At 44.3% G+C, this 26,474-nt stretch overlaps 1 protein-coding gene across 4 annotated transcripts; it reads right to left on the bottom strand.

The window, feature by feature from the left end:
• Window positions 1–3,428: 3,428 nt before the first annotated feature.
• ZNF10 (zinc finger protein 10) lies at window positions 3,429–26,143 on the bottom strand. 4 transcript variants are annotated; one of them, XM_046025160.1, is made up of 6 exons: window positions 25,879–26,143; window positions 15,912–16,013; window positions 15,071–15,158; window positions 12,340–12,466; window positions 11,891–12,010; window positions 3,429–7,406 (listed from the first exon to the last, which is right to left on the bottom strand). In XM_046025160.1, exons 3-6 carry the CDS (start codon window positions 15,101–15,103, stop codon window positions 5,941–5,943), a joined length of 1,746 nt encoding a protein of 581 aa, XP_045881116.1. In that variant the 5' UTR covers window positions 15,104–15,158; window positions 15,912–16,013; window positions 25,879–26,143; the 3' UTR covers window positions 3,429–5,940. The 4 variants fall into 4 exon arrangements, with proteins under 4 accessions (XP_045881116.1, XP_045881117.1, XP_045881114.1 ...); XM_046025161.1 differs by lacking the exon at window positions 15,912–16,013; XM_046025158.1 differs by lacking the exons at window positions 15,912–16,013; window positions 25,879–26,143 and adding an exon at window positions 17,578–19,207 and having other exon boundaries at window positions 11,891–11,986.
• Window positions 26,144–26,474: the final 331 nt, after the last annotated feature.

Here is a 26,474-nt window from a genome sequence, read left to right as displayed (position 1 = left end):
AAGTAGACAGAAGGCCAGATTTGTCCTATGTCCATTGTTCACTGATTCCTGGTCACCACCATGCCGGTGCACCAGTCTTCTTATTCTATTAGAGTAAGCCTTGATAAGTAGATCAAAACCTTTTTTGTTGTTCTTTAAAATTGTCTGTTACTTTATTCCTTTGGTCTTGCATGCATATTTTAAGCTTCAATTACCGAGTTTCATGTAAAACCCTTTATAACAAATTATGATCTATTAGGGTGTCATCTCCATGTGGCACACACGGTTGCTTCACTGTCTGATAAATATCCTCTCTCCTTCTTCTTTGCTAGGACTGTGTTTGTTTACATATTGGTTGGCCATAAGTTTATGGCATTCTCCTTTCTAGATTCAGTGAATGAATGTTTTATTCAATTCATTCAACAAGTATTTATTGAATGCCTACTCTGAGCTAGCCACTGTATTAGGCACAGAGGATACATCAGTAATTAAAACTAGAATCCTTGGGGAGGGGCAGCTGGGTGGCAGTCAGTTGAGCATCCGACTTATGATTTCAGCTCAGGTCACGATCTCAGGGTCATGAGACTGAGCCCTGGCTCAGGCTCCGTGCCCAGCATGGAGTCTGCCTAAGATTCTCTCTCCCTCTCCTGCTAAAGTACTCTCAAATTAATTAATTAGTTAATCTTTAAAACAAACAAACTAGGATCCTTGAGGCATCTGGGTGGTTCTATCGGGTAAGTGTCCAACCCTTGACACACAAGGTCATCTTAGGGTGGTGAGATCTAGCCCTGCATTGGGCTCCACACACTACAGGGAGACTAAGACCTCTCTCTCTCTCCCTCTGCCCCTCACCCCTGCTGTCTCTAAAATAAGTAAATCTTTCAAAAAAGAAAACCCACTAGGATACTTTGTGAAATATTTATTTTGGCAAGGGAAGACAGATGATTGATTGGTTGATAAATAGGAAAGTAGTACTACTGAAAAGAATAGGATTAAGGAATTAGCAGTAGCAACCACGTGGCAGCAATTTTAAATAAAGCAATGTCACAGTCCTAGGTCACTGGTAACAAACTACCACAGAGTGTGGCCTTCAACAACAGAAATTTGTCTTACAATTCTGGAGGCTAGAGGTCCAAAATCAAGTTGCTGGTAGGGACTGGTTCCTTCTGAGGGCTGTCAAGGAAGGATCTGTTACAAGCCTCTGTCCTTTAACCTGCAGACCCACCTTCTACCTGTGTCTCCCCACATCATCTTCCCTTTTTATGCATCTCTGTATCCAAATGTCACCCCCCCTTTTTTTAAATAGAAATGCACCATCGATACTGGATTATAGCTTGCACTAATGACTTAACTTGATGACCTCCATGAAGACCCTTTCTTCACGTAACAGGAAATTTGGGAGCATAAAGTTCTATCCAGAACAGATACAGTAGAACTTGTTTGTAAGGTAATGCACCCTAAATCTTTTTTCACAGGGCTGTGTGATAAGAGAACTTTGTCAATAAAATATCTAAAGGTAACGGCCGAATTTCTAATGTGTAGAGCAGAAAGCAGTTGGGTCTTTCCAACTCCCTGAAGCCACAAATCTATGGACCCTTGCTATCTCCTCCTAAATTGATCTCATTAATGGGATATCTTGCCAACCTCAACCAACACCCATTTACACACACCCTTTCTTTCAACCAAATTCCTATACACCTGCCAAGACACTGGGCACGTGGTTACCTTGCAATTTATTTAACAGCAAAGTTAACGAAAGAAAAAATTTTCACCTTTTTGCCATCTAACAGGAAAGGCAATTCCACAGATCGATCAGTGTATGCTTAATTCATGGATGAATGTTAAGAAAATACTTTCTGGGGCACCTGAGTGGCTCAATCAGTTAAGCTCAGCTGATCTTGGTTTCGGCTCAGGTCACAGTCTTGGGGTCGTGGGATCAAATGCTGTCAGGGAGTCTGCTTGAAATTCCTTTTCTCTGTTCCTCCTCCTTCTGCCCCCCCCCCACATGCTCTCTCTCAATAAGTAAAATCTGTTTAAAAAAAGAAAAAAAGGTTTTGAAGGGGCGGGGGTGGGAGGTTGGGGGAACCAGGCGGTGGGTAATAGCGAGGGCACGTATTGCATGGAGCACTGGGTGTTGTGCAAAAACAATGAATACTGTTACGCTGAAAAAAATAAATTAATTTTTTAAAAAAAAAGGAAGAAAGAAAATGCTTTCTGAATCCCTATGAGCCTATAACAGTGGTGATCAAGGATACTGGGCCTTTAAAATTCCTGTGTTTTCGCATTACCCTTATGATAGCACCAGGATCCTTAGCCAGATGTGCAGGCAGCAAGTAGTGGAAACACCGCGTGTGCTGGAGCCAAAGTGATCTGGGTTTCAACCTTGGCTCTTCCACTTCTTACTGTGCAGCTTGGGGCAGTCACTGTGAACTCAAAGCAGCACTAATGTGAAAACTAAGTAAGACAGTACATACAACTTAGAGGCCACTACTCATTTCCACAGTAATCTACTTTCTTACCTTCAGATCCTAATTTCCACTCAATGTCCTGTCTCCCTGTATAGTGTCATGTGCCTGTCTTAAAATGATGCAGGTATTAATTCAGTGAATTTGTCTCTGGAGAAAATAAATCCCAATGGTACTGTCTATTTTTCATATTGGACTGGCTAATTTTGTAAGATCCTCTACAAAGCCCCAGACACTACCTTGCTTGAGATCCGCCCCACACTTGCTAGTTACTTTTAATATGAAGCTTCACTAGCTATGTAATTGGGGCAGATCACCTAAAATTTCCAAATTCTAGTTTCCTTAAACATAGGGGTGAGGAAATATTCTTCATAGGGCTATAGGTAGAAATAATCTATTGTATTAAAGGGCTTAGCAGATTGGCTACCTTGTATTAAGCTGTCTATAAATGAAGATGAATTATAAAATCAGCAAATACTACTACTGTTACTAGCTTCCACTTGAAGCTGCAGATTTTCTCGGATTTCCGAGAAATTCCTGTTCTGAGTATTTTCAAAAAATCAATTTAATTGAAGTAAAACTTACATACAACAAACTGGATCCACTTCAAATGTATAGTGTGATGAGTTTAACAGACAAGTGCAGTCATGGACACAGCACCAGTCAAGACACAGATCATCCTCCATGGTTCCCTGGCGGTCCCACCTGCGGTCCATTCTCTCTCTTCCCAGACCAACAGCAACCTCTGAGTTATCTGCTGTCGAATTCCCTTATTAAGGTTCTAGTAGTTTATCTGTATACAAAAACTTTGGAAGAGAAAATATTTCCTTACCGAAGAGACTGTTTTCCTGATCCTAGAAGTGATACGTATTTGTTGAGGAGACTTTGGAAAAAATAGAAAAGTACAAAAAAGAAAGAAAGGAAGAAAGAAGGAGGAAGAGAAAAGAAAGTAGGTTAACTGTTACTAATCTTTTGACAAGTTTCCTTAAAAGTTTTGAGCAAGATTCATTTATTTACAATTCATTTATTTTTACATCTGCGTTTACTCCACATTAACACTTATTTATCATGCTTTCTTCAAAACACATGACAGCATCAACATTTCTGTTAACTTTGTCTGCATAATTTTAATGTCTGCATAATATTCCATGACAATGGATATGCTATAAATAACCATTTTGCTACTATACATTTTATACTGCAAATTTCTGGACTAATATAATTTTTCAGTGATCATTCACAGACTTTTCTCTCTTCCTACACTCCTTAGTGTGTTAGTGTTAGTAACAGTTGTAGTAGCTAACACATACAGTACTTGTGTGCCAGGCACTGTCTTAAATACTTTATACACATTATCTTAATCCATGCAACAACCCTCTGAGGTAGGTACTAGAAGTACTTCCATTACACAGTTGAGGAAAATTGAGTCACAGGTTAACAGAAACCAAGTTAAGAGGCTACTCTTCCACTCTCATAAAGAACCACTGCTTATCATGAAAACTCCTAACAGGAGCGTATTATACGTGTCACTGGTATAAATGCACCAAGGACAGCAGTAGTAACTGAGGCACCGGAGGTCTAGTTCTGGGCCTGACTTCACTCAAAATGTGAGACCTGCGCCAACTCACCTTTTCTCAACTGTATGATGAAGAGTACGAGTTAGATGGTCTTATGTTCCCTGTGGATCCCAAGTCTCATGACACTAGCAATCATTTCTAGAGCTTTCCTGCGAAACAGACATCAAGATCTTTGTCCTCTTGCTCTCAAAAATATTTAGCTTCCAACCCTCAATCATTAAGCACCTAACATATATCCTGTTATATGCAAATGGAAGATAATGGCTAGTCCCTACAAATAGGAGATCCATCTATAGAATGAAAGAGAATTTAAACAAGTTCTCTTGCTAAATCTTTTTAGCATGAACTTTTAGCATGAACTTACCACAGAAGATTAGGCTCCTCTCCCTAGAAAAAAAAAAACCCTATACAAACAAGATGATTTTGCATACAATACTACAAGTTGTTTACTGCTCCTCAGAAATGAGTCTACACACCCACTACAGGCAGGGCTTTCCTCAGACTAAGGGCTGATGGAGATAAGAGGAAAACATGTGGCTGGGAGGGAAGCGAGAGCACTATGAGCTCTTACACTCAGGCAGGTTTAAATTCAATGGCACACACCACGGTGGGGCCACGACAGCAACACTAAGCACCATAGCTAGCAATCATAAAGCACTTAATATACATCAGGCATTGTTCTAAGCTGCTTATGCGTTTACCCACTTAATACCCACCACAATCCTACCAGGTAAGTAATATCCCCAATGTACAGAAGCAGATTCTGTAAGGTAGGCACAGAGACATTAGGCAGTATGCCCAAGCTCACTCAGCAAGTTAAGGACAGAGGTGAAATTTCAATGTAGGTAGTCTACCTCAAGCTTATGCTATTTAACCACTATGTTCCCTTTATAAAGATGAAGGACTACCTTGGAAGGAGGGGGCTTTGGGCAGAGCTGTTTATTTCATGATCATAGTTGCTCTAAGTATGGCCCAAGTACCTGCTCCCACTCAGATGGGGACCCTCCCTGGTGTGCTCAAATACCTAATCTTCCTCTAGATCCCAATGTCCACAGAATCACTGTTTCTAAATTCCCAGAAGCACTTCGCACCCTGTCTCAAAGAGTGCAACTCTAACTATGTCCCAAAACAACACAGAATGGGAAAGTCTGCTAATAGATGATCCTTGAGTATCCCTGATGATAGAATAGAGAAGCTGGATATCCTTTTCTTACTATTTAAAAATATCTTCAAATAATTATCAGAGTAACATGGAATAAACTATAAAACTCACTCAATCCCATTACCTAACAAATCATTTCTGGTCATTTATCCATGAATACTTTTCCAATTCTTGCCCACATGCAAATATATTTAAAGTAAGTACCATTACTAGTAAATGTGTTCTTTTTCTGCTTTACATTATAAACATTTTCCCTGATGCTAACCAAAATGTGGTTTAAATCAGACACATAAAACAGAGTAAACACTACTAAATGTCCCAGAAGAGGACAATTAAGTAAAAAAGGGGGGATGCTGGAATACTATTTTTCCACTTTTGTGTATCAATTTTTTTATTCATTGCAGTAGCAACACTCATTGCTTTACCTTTTTGAAGAAGGTAACAAAGTTGGTTAATCTCTCAACAACTCACCTAATTAATGGTTCCCTCTCAGATTTTAGCATTTTAAGGCTTGGTCAAGAATGCTCCAAGGACAACTGCTTTTGTAGGAATTTGTGGAAAGGTAGGCTGATTTATTTATGTACTAAAATGAAATCTGTGGGTTACTACCCCTTCTAGGACCAGTTCTCTAGTGCACAAAAGGATAACAAGACTGACAGCATTTCTGCACAGATTACATCTACACAGCTTCTTTCCAGAGTTTCCAATGCAAAATAAAGTTATTGCTCTTGGTAAAGAACTCTCCACATTCACTATACTAATAAGCATTTCCTGTAATATGATTGGTCTGGTATCGAACAAGGTTAGGGCTACTGACAAGCGCTGTCCCACACTGGTTACATGTTGAGAACTGCTCTCCAGTGTGGGCTATCTGATGGACAATCAGTGGAGAGTTCTGGCTGAAGATGATCCCACACTGATCACACTTATAGGTCTCTTCCCCAACATGAACCCTCTGGTGCTTAATAAGGTCGTTCTTCCGGATGAAGGCTTTCCCACACTGGCAACATTCATATGGCTTTTCTCCAGTATGAATTCTCTGATGCACAATGAGGGCAGAACTCTGGCTGAAAGATTTCCCGCAATCGTGGCATTCATACGGTTTCTCTCCAGTGTGGGTTCTCTGATGTGAGAACAGGTGAGAGCTTCTACTGAAGCATTTTCCACAGTCTTTACACTCGAAGGGCTTCAGTCCCGTGTGAGTTCTGTGGTGCACCACAAGGTGAGATCTCTGGCTGTAAGATTTCCCACACTCATTACATTCATAAGGCCTCACTCTCACGTGAGTTCTCTGATGCAGAATGAGATGTGTGCTCTGTCTGAAAGACTTCCCACATTCAGGACATTCATAAGGTTTCTCTCCAGTATGAGTTCTCTGGTGCCTAATAAGCCTGGAGCTGTGAACAAAAGATTTCCCACACTGGCTACATGTGTACAGTTTGTCTCCTGTGTGAGTTCTCTGATGCGTGACAAGGTGAGAAAACCAGCTGAAGGACTTTCCACACTCTTTACATTCATAGGGTTCTTCACCAGTGTGAGTCTTCTGATGGCCAATGAGGTGAGAACTCCGGCTGAAAGATTTTCCACATTCTTTACACTCATAGGGTTTTTCTCCAGTATGAATAAGCCGGTGCCTGGTAAGATTAGAGCGCCAGCTGAAGAATTTTCCACACTCCTTACATTCATAGGGTTTCTCCCTATGTACACCCTTTGATATACCAAGGGATGTACCACCGGGAAGAGAGTTAACAGGATCAGGGCATTTGTAGGACTTATCTCCTGGCTGGGTTCTTGCAAACTGAATAAGGTGAATGTTTTGACAGAAGGTTGGGCCACATTCACTGCCACCTGCGTAGCTTTCCTGATGACCGCTAAAAACTAAATTCTGTTTTAAACTTTTAGTACGTGAGTCATGTTTGTGGAAATATTCTCTCAGTACCAGCTGAGTAGGAAGAAGACAGTTTCCCCCATATTTACCATTTTCACAGACTCTTTCCTGAGTAAGTACTTTCTTTTGGGTGAATGCCACTTGCCTCAAATGTCTCTCCTGGTTTTCCTGATATTTGTCCAACTGGTCTTCACATCTCCAGACTTCTTCTAATGACAAGTACCAGAGATCATTCTTTGCAATTCCTTCCATTTTAATGCCATAGGACTGTTTATTTTTAGAAATGCTCTTACTGGAAATTGATTTAATTTCAACTGCAGTCTCTAGTCTTTTATCTGGAAAAAAAAAAGAGAGAGAGAGAGAAACCTTTAAGTAAGTAAAACAACATTGAGGTCTAAATGGTGGGATGTGGAAACAACTATGTAGGCCATATAGAGCTGCCTTCAGGGACAGTGAGAAAGGGCAGAGAAAAGCAGCAAACAGGGAAGGCACTGGGCTGTGTAAGAAGAGCAATGAAGGAAAAAGACACAGTACTGGGTAGGACACATGGGTTCAGACATTCAGTGCTGGGGGGCAACAGGGAAATCCCACAGAAAGGCCTACACTCCCATGATCTGATCTACTAATGACACAAGAACCTTACATGACTGACTGTTGCCAGGTCCTTCTCCTGGCATGCATTCTTCCCTGCTATAGCCAATCTCACATTCCTAAGCCATGAGTCCTACCATACGCTGAGCCACTCCCTGTTCTTGACACCACTAAAGGACTACAGAATAATGCCCGGATAACTGGCACAGGAACCCCTCAGAAAGGCTGTGCAACAGGTTGGAAAAGCAACTGGATATACAGGTTCTAAATCAAAGCTTTAATGCTACTCGTGGTGAATTTAGACAAGCTGTTAAACTTTTCAAATATCACTTTGCTTATCTATAAACCAAGAGATACAGTATTTGTGGTGTAAGATTATTATGAAGTATTATAAGATGTGAGCTCATCACAGACTCACACATGTACGGTCAAAGCAATACCACAATAATCATTATTAATATTCTCCTGGTCTTTGTTGTGACATATCAAGACTTAACAACTGGGACCCTTGGGTGGCTCAGTCAGTTAAGCGTCTGCCTTCAGCTCAGGTCATGATCTCAGGGTCCTAGGACCAAGCCCCATACTGAGTGGCCTGTTTCTCCCTCTGCCCTCTCCCCTATTCACATTCTCTTTTCTATCCCAAATAAATAAATAAAATCTTTAAAAAGAAAAAGGACTTAACAACTGATGTCTCATCACACCACAGGATACTATATCACAACCCAACCCCTAACTCATATTCTCCTGGACTTTTCTGCCCTTTTGCTTATATCTGTGTGTATTACTGCACATTATTTCCCCTAGTTAAAAGCTTGTTTGTCTCTCAATGCCTTTTAGGTAAAATGTTACGTTCTTTTCTTAAGATTTTATGTATTAAAGAGCACGCACGCACAAAAGTGGGCAGGGGCAACAGGCAGAGGGAGAGGGAGAAGCAGGCTCCCCACAGAGCAGGGAGCCCGATGCAGGACTCAGTCCCAGGACCCTGGGATCACGACCTGAGTTGAAGGCAGATGCTTAACTGACTGAGCCACCCAGGAGCCAAAAATGTTAGGTTCTTAACCTAGAGGGGGGGAAAAAAGCCATGTTTTTTAAATGATCAATAGCCTAACATGGGCTTGAATTCACAACCCCGACATCAAGAGCTGCATGCTCTATCGACTGAGCCAGCCAGGCACTCCTGAAAAACACTATCTACAAAGTACCACCACTCCCTACACAAATGAGGTGATATTCTATTCTTACCTGGAGTATGGGTTGAATTTTGTGCCCCAAATAAGACACGTTGAAGTCCTAACCTCCAATATCTCAGAATGCAAACTTATTTGGAAACAGGATCATCGCAGATGTCGTTAGTTAAATGAAGCAGTACTGGTGCAAACTGGGCCCCCCATCCAATATGAATGGTGTCCTTACAAGAGGAGAGGAGACACAAAGACACACCAGAAAGACAGCCATGTGCAGGGGGCGCTGATGTGCTCATAAGCCATAGAACACCTAGGACTCCCAGAGCCACAAGAGGCCAAGAAGGATCCTCTCCTAGCGGCTGCAGAGGGCGTGTGGCCCTGCTGACACCTTGATCTCAGACTTGTGACCTCTGGAGCTTTAAGAGGGCACACTTATATCACCCAGTTTGTGGAACTTTATCTCAGCAGCACCAGGAGAGTAACTCACCTGACAATGATCCCCGTGCCAGGCTCCTGACTCCTGCCTTCTTTGTGGGAACCCCAACATTCCCAATCTTCTTTTATTACTGAGTCACTAGCTTCTTCCCCAGCTTCATCTCTTTTTCTGTTTTAATTTTAAATGTTTTTGAAAGATTTTTGCGGGGGGCAGATGAAGAGGCAGAGAGAGAATCCTAAGCAGACTCCCTGCTGAGCACAGAGCCGGACACGGGGGTCAATCTCACAATCCTGAGATCATAACTTGAGCCAAAATTGAGAGTTGGACACTCAACCAACTAAGTCACCCAGGTGCCCCTTTTTTCTATTTTAAATTGTGGTAGAATAGGCAAAACATAAAATTTACCATCTTAACCATTTTTAAGGGCATACCTCAGGTACTCCACACATTCACATGGTCGTGCAGCTGTCCCCACATCTCTTCTCATCTGTAGAACTGAAACTTGGTACCTCTTAAAAAGTAAGGCCCTGTTCTCCCCTCCTGCCAGTACCTGCTAAGCACCATTACACTTTGTCTTCACGATCCTGACAACTTTAGGGGCGCCTGGGTGGTTCAGTGGATTAAAGCCTTTGCCTTTGGCTCAGGTCATTATCCCAGCGTCCTTGGATCGAGCCCTGCATCGGGCTCTCTGCTCAGCAGGGAGCCTGCTTCCTCCTCTCTCTCCCTCTCTGCCTGCCTCTCTGCCTACTTGTGATCTCTGTCTATCAAATAAATAAATAAAATCTTAAAAAAAAAAACCTAATCCACATATTATGTAGTACAACATTCAAGAGAATAATACTTAAAACATACAATATCCATTCATCAACTCATCGCCTGCATTTTTTTTTTAGAGATTTTATTTAAGTAACCTCTACACCCAATGTGGAGCCTGAACCTACAACCCCAAGATTAAGAGTCACACATTCCTCCAACTGAGCCAGCCAGCTGACCCCCCATTTGCATTTTTAGAGCCACCATTCATTATCCTTTCCACTTTGTTCCTGAGGCTCCTATAGCCATGTGTTTAACCACATGGAGCTTCAGTATTTCTTTGACAACAAAGTCTCAATAGAAATCTAAACTGCTGATCTAGTTAGTTTTAGATAGTTGTCAAGAGAGTCTAGGAAACCTTCCTAGATGAATGAACACAGGAATGGAAAAAATGAAATAAATAATGGAGAAATGAAAGAAAACAGAACAATCTTTCCTCCCAAGGCCCCAAAGCAGCTGGCTGATCAAATTCTTAACGGTGTATTGAAGGACTTGCCTTTGAGGCAGTCACCTATAAGACCAAATGTGAAACAGTAAAAAATAGTTTATGATGTTTAAAAATACACTTGAAGTGGAAGCTCGGAAAAGGAAGGAACCTGCATCTGATGAGGAGCCATAAGAGGTTTCACAGAGGACAAGGACTGACACATTTTATTCACATCATACTCAAAGCTCAAGATGCAGGGAAGCACCAGACACGTGTGCGTGTGGACACGGGGGATCAGAGGCAACACAGGTCCTCCCAGCGTGACTAGACCACACTGGAGTCACATGGAGTCACATGCCTCACCCACACCAAGAAGGCTATCTGCAGTATGACTCAGCAGCACCCGAGATGCCTGGGGAGGAAGATGCCAGATGACCTGAGCCAAAGGCAGAGGCTTAAACGCTGAGCCACCCAGGCACCCCGACCAGCTGCTCTTCTGAGTTTGCAGAAGTCTTGCAAGTTCCTGCTGGCTAAATTCCTCTCTCCAGAACTGCTGCTCCCAAAACGCCTTTTTCTTACTGTATTCTAGCTCTTTATTTCATGTTTTCTTAAGTTATTCCTATTTTGTTTCCATCTTAGTATCTCTAAAATGCAAATTACATAGATTCCGAACATCCTTTCCGCAGCTTCCCCGTGCATTGAAAATCCGCTTCCTAGAGGTTAAGAAACAGAAGGTTGAAGAAGCACCCGGGGGGCTCAGTCCGTAGGGCATCTGACTTCAGCTCACATCATGATCCCAGGGTCCTGGGACTGAGCCCTGCATCAGGCTCCTTGCTCAGTGGGAAGCCTGCTTCTCCTTTTCTCACTCCCCCTGCTTGTGTTCTCTCTCTCACTGTCTTTCTGTCAAATAAATAAATAAAATCTTTTTTAAAAGAAGTCTTGAGTGTGTAATGCTCTGCAAAAATAAAGTGGCCGGTGACCGAGCCTCACTGCATGGCTCACAGGGGGAAGCAACAGAAAGCCACGGGGAAGGGGCCACAGGAAAGGGAAAAGGCAGGCAAGGAGGAAAGAAAAGACTGTATGACAAATGACAGAATGGGGGTGTGAGAATCAAGAAAGAAAGACCAACAAAGCGGAAACCAAGCATATCAACAGAAAGGTAATTTTCATGAAGAACACATCTTTGTCTCCAAAGGCAAATGGCGTGTGACAAGACTGCAGGAAGACTGGTCATGGGGAAACGGAACGTAAATAAACTCAGTGTTCTCTACAAAAATGCACACAGCTAGTGACCACTATGGCCAGGGATTCCCGCCCCTAACAGCTCATCTGGGACACTGCCTATAATGTCTCTTGACTGGTGCTCACCTGGCTGGGTCTCCTGGTGAATCCCTCTCTCCACCAGCCACGGCTCTTCCCCTTTCTCCAACTGGAGGATCACGTGTGGTTTAGGAAGCTGATGTCCTGGGCACAGCAAAAGATAAAGAACTGGATAGCAGTTGGGGAACTCTGGGATGGACACAAAGAGCAGCCCAGATTCAGCCCCAACCCCTAACCCCTTCTTAGTCCTGAGGGGACTCTGAAGAGTAGACAAGGGGAGGCTGAAGAGGCAACAAAATGTGCATTTTTAAAAATTCAACAAATCAAAACAAAAACACCTTTTTTCCACAAAAGCAGAATTGAGTACAAAACCCACTTCTATGCCCAAAAGAAATTAGGTCCCTAACCCCAAGCTCACACTCTGATATATGTCTCCATATCAATGAAGAATCAAAATCGCCGCAGGAGCTATCTCTAAGAACAAAAGTCAGTCTTACCCAAGGAAACCAGGTTCTTATAGTTCTCCAGCATCACATCTTTGTACATGATCTGCTGAGCAGAGTCCAGCAGCTTCCACTCCTCCCTGGTGAAGTTCACAAGTATATCCCTGAAGGTCACCAGTGTCTACAACGTGGAACAAATCTATAATAAGCCAGAAGTAGAGCTCAGCCCTCCCCTTCTTGAGTACTGACAGAAAGAGAGATTAGGCAGGCAGCATTGGTGTAGGAAAAGAGGATGGACCAGAATTTATTTCAAAAGTGAGTAGTACTTATTTGGGTCTGGTCAAGTCCTAAAAGGAATGGCTACTAGATACCTACTGTCCAAAAACCAGTTCCATGTTATGCTCTAGGTTTAGAAACTGTCAGAAGAACATTTTTTTGGTCGATTTATTTATTTTAGTGGGGAGGGGCAGAGGGAGAGAAAGAAAGAGAATCCCTAAGAAGACTCCCCAATGTGGGGCTCGATCCCAGGACCCTGAGATCACAACCTGAGCCAAAACCAAGAGTTGGACACCCAAATGATTGAGTGGTGCCACCCAGGCACCCCAAAAGAAGTTTTACTTAAATCAAGTTTGTTATGAACAGCTATAGCAAGAAGCATCCAAAGTTATTCTACATTTATATTCTGCAAAATAAAGAACCTAATTTAAGGCAGTAAAAAGTCTTCAGTCCAAGTACAACTTAATGCTTAAAAGACTAATGTAAGGGCACCAGGTGGCTCAGTAGATTAATCTTCCAACTCTTAGTTCTGGCTCAGGTCATGATCTCAGGGTCATGAGATTGAGCCCCATGTCAGGTTCCACACTCAGCAGGGCATCTGCTTCCCTCATTCTCCCTCTCCCCCTGCCCCCCCACTCACACACACATGCTCTAAAATAAATAAATCTTTAAAAAAAAGAGAGAGGGGCGCCCGAGTGGCTCAGTGGGTTAAGCCTCTGCCTTTGGCTCAGGTCATGACCTCAGGGTCCCGGGATGGAGTCCCGCGTCGGGCTCTCTGCTCAGCAGGGAGCCTGCTTCCCCCTCTCTCTCTGCCTGCCTCTCTGCCTACTTGTGATCTCCCTCTCTCTGTCAAATAAATAAAAAAATAAAATCTTTTAAAATTTTTTAATTAATTAATTAAGGGGCGCCTGGGTAGCTCAGCGGGTTAAAGCCTCTGCCTTCAGCTCAGGTCATGATCCCGGGGTGCTGGGATCGAGCCCCGCATCGGGCTCTCTGCTTAGCTGGGAGCCTGCTTCCTCCTCTCTCTCTGCCTGCCTCTCTGCCTACTTGTAATCTCTACCTGTCAAATAAATAAATCTTAAAAAAAAAAAAAAAAAAAAGAGAGAGACCAACTTCACCATGTTTTCTGATCTAAAATAATTATCCAAGGGGCACCTGGGTGGCTCAGTGGGTTAAAGCCTCTGCCTTCAGCTCAGGTCATGATCCCAGGGTCCTAGGATCGAGCCCCATAATCAGGCTCTCTGCTCGATGGGGAGCCTGCTTCCTCCTCTGTCTCTCTCTCTCTGCCCACTGGTAATCTTTGTCAAATAAATAAATAAAATCTTAAAAAATAAATAAATAAAATAAAATAATTATCCAAGACATTTTTCCTAAATGATGAATGTCATTTTTTTATTTTTTTTATAAAGTTTTTTTTTTAGTTTTTTCTTTTTTTTTTTTTTTAAGATTTTATTTATTTATTTGACGGACAGAGATCACAAGTAGGCAGAGACACAGGCAGAGAGAGGAGGAAGCAGGCTCCCCGCTAAGCAGAGAGCCGGACGTGGGACTCGATCCTAGGACCCTGAGATCATGACCTGAGCCGAAGGCAGAGGCTTAACCCACTGAGCCACCCAGGCACCCGAATGTCATTTTTTTTTTTTTAATGGAGATTATATTTTAGTAGTAACAAAATAATTTGACAAAGAAACAATAGATAAAAGAAACAAAGCCTTCTTAGCTACATCAAAAAGAAATGCTGAATTGCACTACTGGGCATTTACCCCAAAGATACAGATGTAGTGAAAAGAAGGGCCATCTGTACCCCAATGTTTATAGCAGCAATGGCCACGGTTGCCAACCTGTGGAAAGAACCAAGATGCCCTTTAACAGACAAATGGATAAGGAAGATGTGGTCCATGTACACGATGGAGTATTATGCCACCATCAGAAAGGATGAATACCCAACTTTTGTAGCAACATGGACGGGACTGGAAGAGATTATGCTGAGTGAAATAAGTCAAGCAGAGAGTCAATTATCATATGGTTTCACTTATTTGTGGAGCATAACAAATAACATGGAGGACATGGGGAGATGGAGAGGAGAAGGGAGTTGAGGGAAATTGGAAGGGGAGATGAACCGTGAGAGACTATGGACTCTGAAAAACAACCTGAGGGTTTTGAAGGGGCGGGGGGTGGGAGGTTGGGGGAACCAGGTGGTGGGTAATAGGGAGGGCACGTATTGCATGGAGCACTGGGTGTGGTGCAAAAACAATGAATACTGTTACGCTGAAAAGAAATTTTTAAAAAAGGGGAAAAAAATCTCTGCCTTCGGCTCGGGTCATGGTCTCAGGGTCCTGGGATCGAGCCCTGCATCGGGATCTCTGCTCAGGAGGGAGCCTGCTTCCCCCTTTCTCTCTGCCTGCCTCTCTGCCTACCTGTGATCTCTGTCAAATGAATAAATAATATCTTTAAAAAAAAAAAAAAAAGGAATTCTCAGTTGGAAAACAAAGAAGGCAGCGCAACTTACATGGGACGCGGCAGTTACTGACTCGGCTTCCATCCCCTTCTTTTTCCTGATGATGCTATTTTTGAGTAATGGAGATCCTAAGAGGAAGCTGGAGAAAAGAAAGAAACATGAGAAAGGCAGCTGCGACAGGGAGGTTTTATAAATTATCAACCTAGACTCCCTCACACCTGGCTGGGTATAATGTAATACCCACCACACAACGAGGAACATCAGCGATAGTCCAAAAATACATCTACAAGGTCTGAAATTCCCAGGAGCATGAAGAACTATATAGATTGCCATTTCCCCCTTAGTCTCTAGAGTTCCATGCAAAATCTCATTTGCAATTTAATGGTTCTGATGCTACAAATCCTCTTTTTTGAGAAAAACAAACCAAGACACAAAACCTGCCTCAATCTAACACCCTTACTTTACAGATAAGAAAACAAGTGTTTTCTCCAGCTGACCAGAGAATGGAAGTCAGAGACTGGAAGCACAAGAAACATGTGATGCGCCATTACTGGCCTGCAGGTGGATGGCATCACAGGGCAAGGAATGGGGGCAGTCTCTGGGAGCTAAGAGCAACACCCAGCTGACAGCCAGTCCTATCATGGTCCCGAAGCCACAAGCAACTGAATTCCGCCAACAATCAGAGCCTCCAAATGAGAACCCAGGGCAGCCAACACCTTGAAAGCAGATGTTGCATATCTGAGCAGAAAACCCAGCCAAAGAGGCTCAGACTTCTACCTACAGAACTTGAGCTAGTAAGTGAGTGCTGTTTGAAGCTACTACGTTTGTGATAGTTTGTTACCCAGCAATAGGTATTATTATTAAACAATAAAGAAAAATATCGTATATTTACCTACATAGTTACCATTGCCACTGCTTTTCATTCTTTCCTGTAGATCCAGATTTCCACTTGGTTTCATTTCCTTTCTCCCTGAAGGCCATCTCTTAACATTTCCTGCAATGTGGGTCTGCTGATAATGAATTCTTTCAGCTTTTTAATTCTGACAATGTCTTCATTTTGCCTTTTTTTTCCCAAACAGCTTTACTAAGATATAACTCACATACCATACAATTCATCCACTCAGAGTATAAAATCCAATGGGTTTTGGCAATTATATTATCTTTAAAATTGTAGTAAAAAATTAACTTCGCTATCTTACTGTTAAGCATACAATTCAGCGGCATTAATTACATTCACAATAGTGTACAACCATCACTAATAATTCCAGAACTTTCTCATCACCCCAATGGAAACTTTGAAACATTAACCAAACTCCCCATTCCTGGATCCTCTCAGATGCCAATAACCTATAATCTACTTTGTCTCTCTGAATTTGCCAATTCTAGAAAATGCATATAAATGGAATCATACAATGCTTGTCCTTTTGCGTCTAGCTTATGTGACTCTACATCATGTCTTCAAGCTTCATCCATGCTGTAGCATGAATCAGAACTTCATTCCTTCTAATGACCAAATAATATTCCATTGTATGGAGAGACCACATCCCGTTTGTCCCTCCATCTGCTGATGGACCCCTGGGTTGTTTCCATCTACTGGCTCTTGTGCACATGCTGCTGTGAACACTGGCATACAAGTACCAGCTTGAGTCACTGCTTTCAATTCCTTCCAGGCTATACCTACAAGTGGAAGTGCTGGGTCATATGGTTATTGTATGTTTAACATTTTGAGGACCCACAACTGTTTTCCACAGTGGCAGTGTCACTGCGAGTTGTGATGCTGAGATCCAATTTCCCCACATGCTTGCCAAAACTTGTTATTCCATTTTTCAAATTATTAAAGCCATCCTAGTTGGTGTGAAGTGGTATTTCACGGTAGTTTTGATTTGCATTATTTTCACATACTTAGTGACATCTGCATATCCTCCTTGGAGAAATGTCAGTTCAAGTCCTTTGCCCATTTTTAAATTGGATAGTTTGTGCTTTTGTTATTGAGTTGTAGTTCTTTACATATTCTACATGTGAGCACATATGTGTATTTATGTATCTTATATACAAACCCTTATCAGATATATAATTTCCAAATATTTTCTCCCATTCTGTCATCTTGTCTTTGTTGTTGAATATATATTTTTGCTGAATTTAGAATTCTAAGTAGAGTTAATTTTCCTTTCAGTGCTTTACATAAATAGTTCCACTCCCAATGTTCCAGGAATTACAAGAGTTTTCCAGTCTGGCTAGTGGTAATAGGCAGTATTCCCCATGCAAATATCAGGACTATTCCCTCCAGCCCTGTAGAGGATTCGTTCCCTGGCCTTGTGGAGTTTCCTCACACATATGTGCTGCTCTGTGCTCTTGAGTATGCGTGGGAGACCCTCTGCAGACCTCTCCTCTCTGGTGGTCTGTCCTACGAACTCCAGCTGCTTTGCTCTCCCCAGATCAGATTCTCAGATCCATCCTCGACTCGGGAAGTCTGCTGGGCTCCACCTCAGTTTCACCTTCCTCTGCTGTAAACGGGAAACCCTCTCAAGGCAATAAACCGGAGCAATTAGAAGGCTTACCTCGTTGATTTTCCATCTCCCAGGGATGACTGTCCTTTGTCATCTGATGTCCAGGGTCTTAGAACAATTGTTTCATGTATTTTGTCTGTCTGTCTGTCTGTTGTTGTTGTTGCCGCTGTCCCTGTTATTCCATGTTGGCCAGAAACAGAAGTCCATAAACATGGCATTTTTAAGTTGTTTTAAATTTAGATTATATTTTTAATTTCCACCTTTTGAATACCGAGCTTGAATATTTCCCATGCTTGTATTTACAGTTCTTTTGAATTTGTTTTCTTTTCTGTTGTTTTCCCCTTTGTCTTCTGGAGATCTTACGGATTTCCATCTCGGTTCTATGCAAATTTACTAAAAGCAGTATGGCTTCTGTCCTGCCACACCACTAAAACGGTTCTCACCAATGACATCAATCAGAGGACACTGTTGGCCCTTTGATCGTTCTTGAAGCTCTTTATTTACTTGGCTTCCTTCCTCACCTAGCTTCCCTCTGTATATCTTGGTTCTCAGTCTTCTCTACAATTTACACGATGATAAACTTTAATATAGGTTTCCCCTCGCTGCATCTCTCGGTCTCCACTTTCAATGCCCCCCCACAGGCACTTTCAGGATACACAGTATACCTACTTGTTTTATCCCCACTGTCTATCTCACTGCCAGGCACACAACAGAACTATGTTTCAGCTGCAGTGAGGAGAACACGGTCTTCTATCCCAAGCTTGCTCCTCACCACCAAGTGCGTATTTCCAACCGTGGCTAACAGCATGGATTCTGCAGCCAGCCTCCCCAGATTCCAGTTCCTGCTCCAATACTTAATAGAAGGTTTCTTAACCTTTCCCGGAACTTACTTTTCAGTGTCACATGAATAAAGGCTGCAATAACGAGGGATGTTAAACTATATAAGAAATTACTTTATGGAACCAAGAGAATGAGTTTCCATGTGTCTACAGGTCCTGTGGAACAGGGATATTTATTTTGCACTGCTCCAGAGGGCAGAATTAGAGGAGTAATGAGTGTAGTCACAAAAAAAATCTATTACAAGTCAATATTATATGATACCTGGAAATAGATCAGGTTGTCTAACAAAGCAGGAAATTCTGGCCACCAGTAAATTTTCAATAGTATCTTATTTAAAAAACAACTACAGTACAGCCTCTACTTTATGTAAGTATCTAAGGTCCATTCCATTAACTGCCATTTAGGATTACATAAAATACAACAAGCCTTCAATTAGTATCATGTCATCTTAATTTCCCTTAACCTCCACTTTTGAAAACTTACTCAAACCTTTATCTAAACAAGTGGTTTTCAGCCCTAACTGAACACTGGAAATGCCAGGTATATTAATAAATTATGATACCTGGGTACCATGCCATCCTTCTCTGAGAGATGCTGACTTAAGTGTATGGGGAGTGGGTAGGCTTTGTTTCTTTTCAACAGTTCCCTGGGTGACTCAACTGTGCAGCCATATTTGAGAATCACCGATCCAAGCCATTATTTAATCTATGCAACTATTCAAATCTATTTGAACTAATCAATTAAATTCTACCACTTCTTAGGGATAATCAGATTCTTTTTTTTAAAGATTGTATTTATTTATTTGACGGACAGAGATCACAAGTAGGCAGAGAGGCAGGCAGAGAGAGAGGAGGAAGCAGGCTCCCTGCTAGGCAGAGAGCGTGATGCGGGGCTCGATCCCAGGACCCTGGGATCACGACCTGAGCCAATGGCAGAGGCTTTAACTCACTGAGCCACCCAGGCGCCCCAGAGATAATCAGATTCTTTTTAAGATTTTATTTATTATTTGACAGAGAAAGATGGCAAGAGAGGGAATACAAGCATGAGGAATGGGAGAGGGAGAAGCAAGCTTTCTGCTGAGCAGGGAGCCCGACCTGGGACTCAATCCCAGGCCCCTGGGACCACGACCCGAGCTGTAGGCAGACACCTAACAACTGAGCCACCCAGGCCCCCCGATTCTTTTTTTTTTTTGTTTTTTAAGATTTTATTTATTTTGGAGAGAAAGCATGCACGCGTGCACGAGCAGGAGATGAGCCAAGGGAGAGGAAGAGGGAGATAATGTCCAACAGACTCCATGCAGCGCCCAACATGGAGCTCAATCCCAAGACCCTGAGATCATGACCTAAACTGAAACCAAGAGGTGGATGTTTAACTGACTAAGCCATCCAGGCACCCTGGAATAATCAGATTCTTTTACGAGTCACCAGAAATACAAAGAATCTTTCTGTGCAACTGGCCAAAACTGATTTCTCTTAAGTAACAACTGTCACTACCATGTGGGAACACTGGGATGAGTTTTACTTGTGTTTAGGGAAACAGCTGGTAAGTTGATTACTATCTTAATGTTACAGATTTGGATCTTCTTCTGCAATTTTAATAAATAATTAGTGGTCACTTACTATGCGCCTGGCTCTGGCGATAAAGCCCGGGAGATAAAAACATGAATAAAGTATTTATTCTTGACATCAAGCAGCTGAGTCTAGCTGAAGACACTGAAAATGGACACCTCAGTCCACTATGATTACTGCTCTGAACAAAAGCATGCCCAAGGGGTCATGGAGCACAGAAAATGCACCCAGCACCACCTGGTGGTTTCAAGGCTGGGTCCTAGACCTAATCAGGCAGACAAAAAAGGGTGGGGACCTGTGTAAACAAAGGCAGAGATGAAGATAATGATTTTTATATAAGGCAGGGAGCTCAGTGCAGCTGATGTATACTGTGCCAGGCAGGGAACAGCCTGAAGGGAGCCCATAGATGCACATGACCAGACCTAGGTCACAAAAGGACAAAAAAAACATTTTCAGAAAAATGCCATTTTCAGAGACTCTCTCCTACATGTTACAAACCCAGAAATGATACTAGATTTGCACCTTAAAAATGGTTCCTCTGCATTTGGGGCGGATGTGTGATGGAAGATACAACAGCAGCAAAGGAACAAGGAAGGAAGCTATACCATAATCCAGAGGATGGAGCACAAATTAGGGCTGTTAGGGATAGAAATGCAGAGCAGGTAGACTATGGAAAGATTGGTATATCCTGGAAATTAAATGGATATGGATGTGAAGATGGGTTAAGGATTAAAGATGACTCCCAGTTTCCTGGGTGACTGATAGGACAATGCATCAGGAGTAGGCACTAGAGGAACGATGGGACTGGGTTGTTTTTTGTTTTTTGCTTTGTTTTGTTTTAAAGAAAGGCAAACTGCCATAGCAGTGCCTCATCTGGATGTGCCTGGGGTCTTGGAAACTTGACTGATTTGTTCTCCTACAAATGGACCTTAAGAGCTTATCTGGAAGTTCTGGCATGGAGCACAGCTTCTTGTATACCCTTCACCAAAGAATGGGCCTCCTCTATTGGGGAAGGTTGTCCTCTGTGAACCTGCAGCTTCGGGAGGAATGGACACAGAGCAGTGGAGGAGGAAAGGGACACCCACCTAGAGAGCCATATCAGCTAAACCAACCCTGGTGATCAAGGGCGTGACAGATGTCGCAGCTAGTTTGTCCTCACATCCTGATGGGGTTAGGTTTTAAACTCAGAAACTGGGCCAGAGAAATGGTATTTAGGAGACATATGTAGATGTGAGGGTTATCCAGCTGTATCATCCACCTTGCACATTTCTGTTCTATCTTTATCTATCCAAACTACTCAGCTAGTCTCCAACAAGATTTATGGAGTAGGGGGATGGTCTTATGTCATAGATTTGAGTGACTGTGTTCTTCCACTACGAGAAAAAGGTGAAGTAGGTAGATGGACAACAGTCTAAGTGAGATCATACATTCCTATCAACAACCCTATGACACAATTCCTATAAAGCCCAGTAAGAAACAGTAAGATTTGATAATGCTAGCTAATGGTATTATCAGATGACACCTGGCTGTATATAAAGTCAACCAAAGATAATGTGAAGAGTACAATAAACTCTAAGACCAGGATTAGATTATGGGGAAAATCAAGATTTAGGAAGCAAGGAGAAGAGAAAGGAAAGACCACGAATGAGGCAAAGACCCACTAGAGAATGAGAAGATCCAGAAGAGAGGAGTATCGAAGCCAGAAGAAGAGAGAATTTCAAGGAGGGGAGACTTAAAAGAGTTCAGGTAAGTTAAAGAGCATAATGTGCAGGACTGCTTAGATAACGGTTCACTAGTGATTAGGGGAGAGTGGTCTCAATATAGCAGTGGCAACAGCAGACAAATTCCACAAAAGGAATGAAAAGTTTGGAGGTGAAAAAAGAGGAGAAAGGGCGCAGCTGGAAGAGGTGCTGGGGACTGGAGGGTAGACTGAGAGGAAGGAAGTAAAAGACAAGCGGGCTGGAGCCAGAGGAGAGAGGAGGGCAAGGGATGGAGTCAGAAGCTCAGATGGAGGCATCACTTGGAGGTTTACAAGGCAGGAAGCTAGCAAAACCACCTCCCTCTATGCCTTTCTTCTATAGTCACATCTCCCCCTGATGCTCACCTTCTGCCTCCTTGTTCCAACTCTGATGGACCTCTGTCATTACACTGGGTCCACCTGAACAATCCGGGGTAATCTCCCCCATCTTAAGGTCCTTAGTTGAATCACATCTGCAAGGTCCCTTTTGTCATATAACACTGTAATATATCCACAGGTTCTGGTTCTTTGGAGAGTGATTATTCTGCCTACCATCAGGGCAGAGATGGGCTAAAAGAAGCTTCCAGTATGAACCAGAAGGCTATGAAGGAGACTATCCACGGCATAAGAGGTTCTGCAGCATGGCTCTGATCAAGTCACTGAGTATACAGGCTTCACTACTTTCACGGCCTTGACAACATCTCAACCTTAATTTCTGCTGCACTTGCCCCATGCTCTCTGGGCCTCATTTAAATGCCACCTTTTCTGACAAGCTTTCCTGTCGCCCCAGAGAGAGTAACTGTTCCCTGGCCAGTTATCATAAGCACTTTGGACATGCTTTTAGCAATTCAACACCCTACTTATTGTCCACCTCTCTTATAAGGAATCACTTGAGAATTGGGATAATCTCGTGCTAAATCTCAGAAAGAGACCAGCATAGTGCTTCCAACTTCGTATCTGTTCCACTGGCATTTGTCCAGTACATTACAAGCACCCACAAAGATAACGTGTCTGTTTCCCAAGGTGTCTGCCCTCCAGTCTCCATTTGAAGACCCAGTATTTGAGTTCCAGTGCCCAGTGACAGGCAAAACCATGTCAGGGACAGCATTTCATTCAAGCGTATGAAGTCTATGTGTTTTTTTTTTTTAAGATTGATTTATTTTAGAGAGAATGAGGGAGAAGGAAGAGGGGCAGAAGGAGAGGGAGAGAACCTGTCAAGCAGACTCCTCTCTGAGAGTGGAGCCTGACTTGGGACCCTGAGAGCATGACTTGGGATAAGGAGATCATGACCAGAGCTGAAATCAAGAGCTGGATGCTCAACTGACTAGCCACCCTAGCTCCCCTGGAGTATATGCTTCTTAATAAAAGAGAACAGAATCTCTAGATTTTGAGTAAGTTCGTTAGTCTTTGGTGTGTGCAAAGGGCAAGGAATGATTAGCAAAAGAACCCAGCAGCCACAGAGTTAGAACTCTGGGGCCAGGAGAGATGCAAAGACATACCTGAAGATACAAAAGGCAAGAAGACTTGAAGATAAAAAAAGGACCATGCAACTACAAAAACTCAGCAAATGTATACTTTCATTTTGTGCATCATTTTATGTTAATTTTACATCAAAAGAAAAAGCCAAACAAATACTGAATTCTAGTTAATAACACATACATTTTCAAGTATTTAGGGAACTATACTGATGTATGCAATTTACCTGATACACAAGAAAATGGACTGATAAAAGAAAAAGATGTATGTTAAAATAAGTAAAATAAAATGTTAATGGTAGAGTCTAGGAGGGAGGTTTACAAGCAGTCTTTTAATTCAGCTGTACGTTCAAAAGTTTTCATAATAAAATAAGAAAAAGGTAAGAATGAGATAGCAGAGAGGTACTGCATAATAGAGGCAAAAGTGATGCTGTGGGTGTTGGTACTATGTCAGGGATACATATACAGGCTATGCCACACCCAGTCCTGACGCTGTTTTGTAGCCAGAAGATAGAAGACAGGCCCATGTGACAGGAGACAGCACCTCTGATAGGAGACAAGCAAAAAGGAGTACTAAAGGTCAAAGTGTATTGTCAGGAAAAGAGACATATGAAATTTCCCTTTCCTTAAACATAATTTCTTAAAACCGAAAAGGTTTTTTAAACTATGTTACTAAGCCTTCAGTGTTTGTCATGTATTATATGTATTCAGTACTATGTCATGTAAACTATGGAAACCCATTATTTCTATTAGTATTTCTCTTTAACAGAAGCATTTTCTCACCAAATTATGAAAAGCAAGAAGGCACTTCCATAACATTTTTAAGAATGAACATATAAAGAACACAGTGCACGGGGTGGTGGTCGTCTTGAAAAAAACCCATTTATAATTTCTTGACAACCGAATTTAATCAAAAACAGAACTGTTCTCATTCCTACTCCTCTTTCAGTCGTCTATCTCCTAGTCAGGTTTTAAAGTTCTTCATATAGCTCAGGCGTATTTCAAGTTAGAATTAGTACTGGGTACTCCATTATTGCTGGGAGCAGACTTTCTTCTACAAAGACGTGTTAGCTTGTTGTTGAGGACACTGAAGCACTCTGTTCACTTACACATTTCCTTTCCAGTCACTTTATGTAAAGATTTTGTTTATTTGACAGAGACCACAAGCAGGCAGAGAGGCAGTCGGGGGGGGGGGGGGGGGGAGCAGGCTCCTAGCCGAGCAGAGAGCCTGATGCAGGGCTCGATCCCAGAACCCTGGGATCATGACCTGAGCCGAAGGCAGAGGCTTAACCCACTGAGCCACCCAGGCGCCCCTTTCCAGGCACTTTTAGTGAAAACGCATTGATGTTAACTGAATCCCTTCCGCGTGTCAGCGGTTAGGCTAATTAATCAATACGAGTAACTCTGTTGTCTGGTCTCCAGAAGGCGCGCTTTGGATCTACGTAAATACTCCAGGGTGCGAAGGGGAACCCGGAGATCAGGTTGACGTAAAACGCGGAGCAACGGCCTTCCTTCTTTATCCGAATTCAAATCCCTGCCTGCGTCTGGCGCATGCTGAGAGCTCAGGCAACGCGCGCGGAGAGAAGAAATGACACAAGGGGACCACTCTCAAGAACAGGCCGGAACGTGCGACACACACCATCCGGGGGGTTCTGCACGACAGAGACCACTGGGACGATACAGACGAGCTGGGTCAGAGAGCAAAGTTAGTGCAGAGCCCGGGTGGTCCAGACACGGGGAAGAGGAGCGCGCTGTGTAACGGTCTAGACCGGGGCCGCCCGACACCTTCGCCAGCAGGCGTTCGCGCGACGCGTCGTCTCCCCTCCCACTCGGGTGACGGCCAACGCACTCCGTCAGAGGGGCGGGGCTGGATGGTCTCCTCCCCGGCGGACTCAGGACGGGACCTGTCCGCCGCAGGCTGAACGCTCCCGGCGGCGGCGCCGTGTTCGCTCGCCGAGCCTCGTGTGGAGGGACGACGACACGCTGGCCTGGAGCCGTCTCCGAGAAAATCGGGTGCACACGAACCCACGACAGCTAATCTGCCTTCAAACACACACGCGCTCCATACCGACCACCGAGACGGGAGCCAAAGATGCGGGGCGCGGGGTATATTTTTGTAAAAGCCGCACACCAGTCGGCCTCATCTCAAACACTGGAAACACCGGTAAGAAATCCTGAAGAAGATACTCATAGAACCTCCGCAGTAAGCAGAACGGCTCTACCCTTGCATTTTCGGAGCAGACCAGCAACAGAACACGCAGCCCTTATCCCGCGACGCGCGCGAGCCGACGACTCCCAGGAGCCGGCGGCGCGGGCGGAACCTGGCGGACGCGCGTTCCAACGCCGGGCGCCCCCGCTGGGTGCCCCCCGGCGCGCACGGCCTCCGGGCGGAGAAGTCTCGCACCCCGACGAGGCGAGCACGCCCGTCTCCCGCCGGCGCTCGACAGCCGCGAGCCCCGTCCAACAGCGGGCCCTGGCTGCGGGACAACCGGCGGGAGGAGAGTAACCATATTCTGAATCCCTGAGAGCCTCCGGCTCCCACCCGCCCGCAACGCCATCCCCGCAGAGCGCATTCGGACCCTCGGGGCCGCCACTGTTCCTGCCGAAGCGCACCCAGCAACGGGAACCGTCAGTCACGCGGGGGCGAAAACCCCGCCAGGACGAGCCAGCACGCCCCGGGCTGCGGGAAGGACGAGCTGGCGCACACCCAGCGCGGCGCGCGCATGTATACCTGCAGCGAGCACCCAGCGGGCGCGCCGGGGGGGCGATCCGTCACAATGGCAGCAGCAACGGCAAATCGATGACGAGCCGGGCCTCCGCGAGCAGGGGCCCCGGGGCCGCGCAGGGTCCGTCCGAGCGGCTGCCGACTCTCCGCGCGGGGCCTCCTCACCCGCGGCCCGCCCGCCCCGCGTCTCCTCACGCCCGCGGCCCCTCACGCTAGCGCCGCGGCCCCGGCCCGTCCCACACACGCCCGCCCCGCATCCCCTCACGCTCGCGCCGCGGCCCCGGCCCGTCCCACACACGCCCACCCCGCGTCCCCTCACGCTAGCGCCGCGGCCCCGGCCCGTCCCCCACACGCCCGCCCCGCGTCCCCTCACGCTAGCGCCGCGGCCACGGCCCGTCCCACACCCGCTCCTCCCGCCCCGCCCACGCCCCGCCCCTTCCACGCACGCATGCTCCTTCTCTGCCAAGGAGCGCGGCCAGTACAGGAGCCCAGAATCCCTCCGCGGGGCGGGTCTGGTTGGCGCGGGGGTCTCCTGGGAAATGTAGTCCCCGCCCCGGGCTTTTTGGGGCCGCTGAGTGCGGGAATTTTGGTTGCTGCTTTCC

Source organism: Meles meles, chromosome 12 (assembly GCF_922984935.1).
Source record: "Meles meles chromosome 12, mMelMel3.1 paternal haplotype, whole genome shotgun sequence".
Taxonomy (NCBI): domain Eukaryota; kingdom Metazoa; phylum Chordata; class Mammalia; order Carnivora; family Mustelidae; genus Meles; species Meles meles.
This window is presented reverse-complemented; position numbering and strand designations above follow the sequence as displayed.

Excerpts from the sequence above, each read along its gene's own strand:
- ZNF10 (XM_046025158.1), bottom strand. The coding sequence starts at position 17,744 with ATGCCATGTTTATGGACTTCTGTTTCTGGCCAACATGGAATAACAGGG. Across the intron at positions 12,467-15,070 it reads CAGTAACTGCCGCGTCCCAT|ACACTGGTGACCTTCAGGGA; the intron begins GTAAGTTGCGCT and ends TCCACGTTGTAG. Across the intron at positions 11,987-12,339 it reads TAAGAACCTGGTTTCCTTGG|GACATCAGCTTCCTAAACCA; the intron begins GTAAGACTGACT and ends TGCTGTGCCCAG.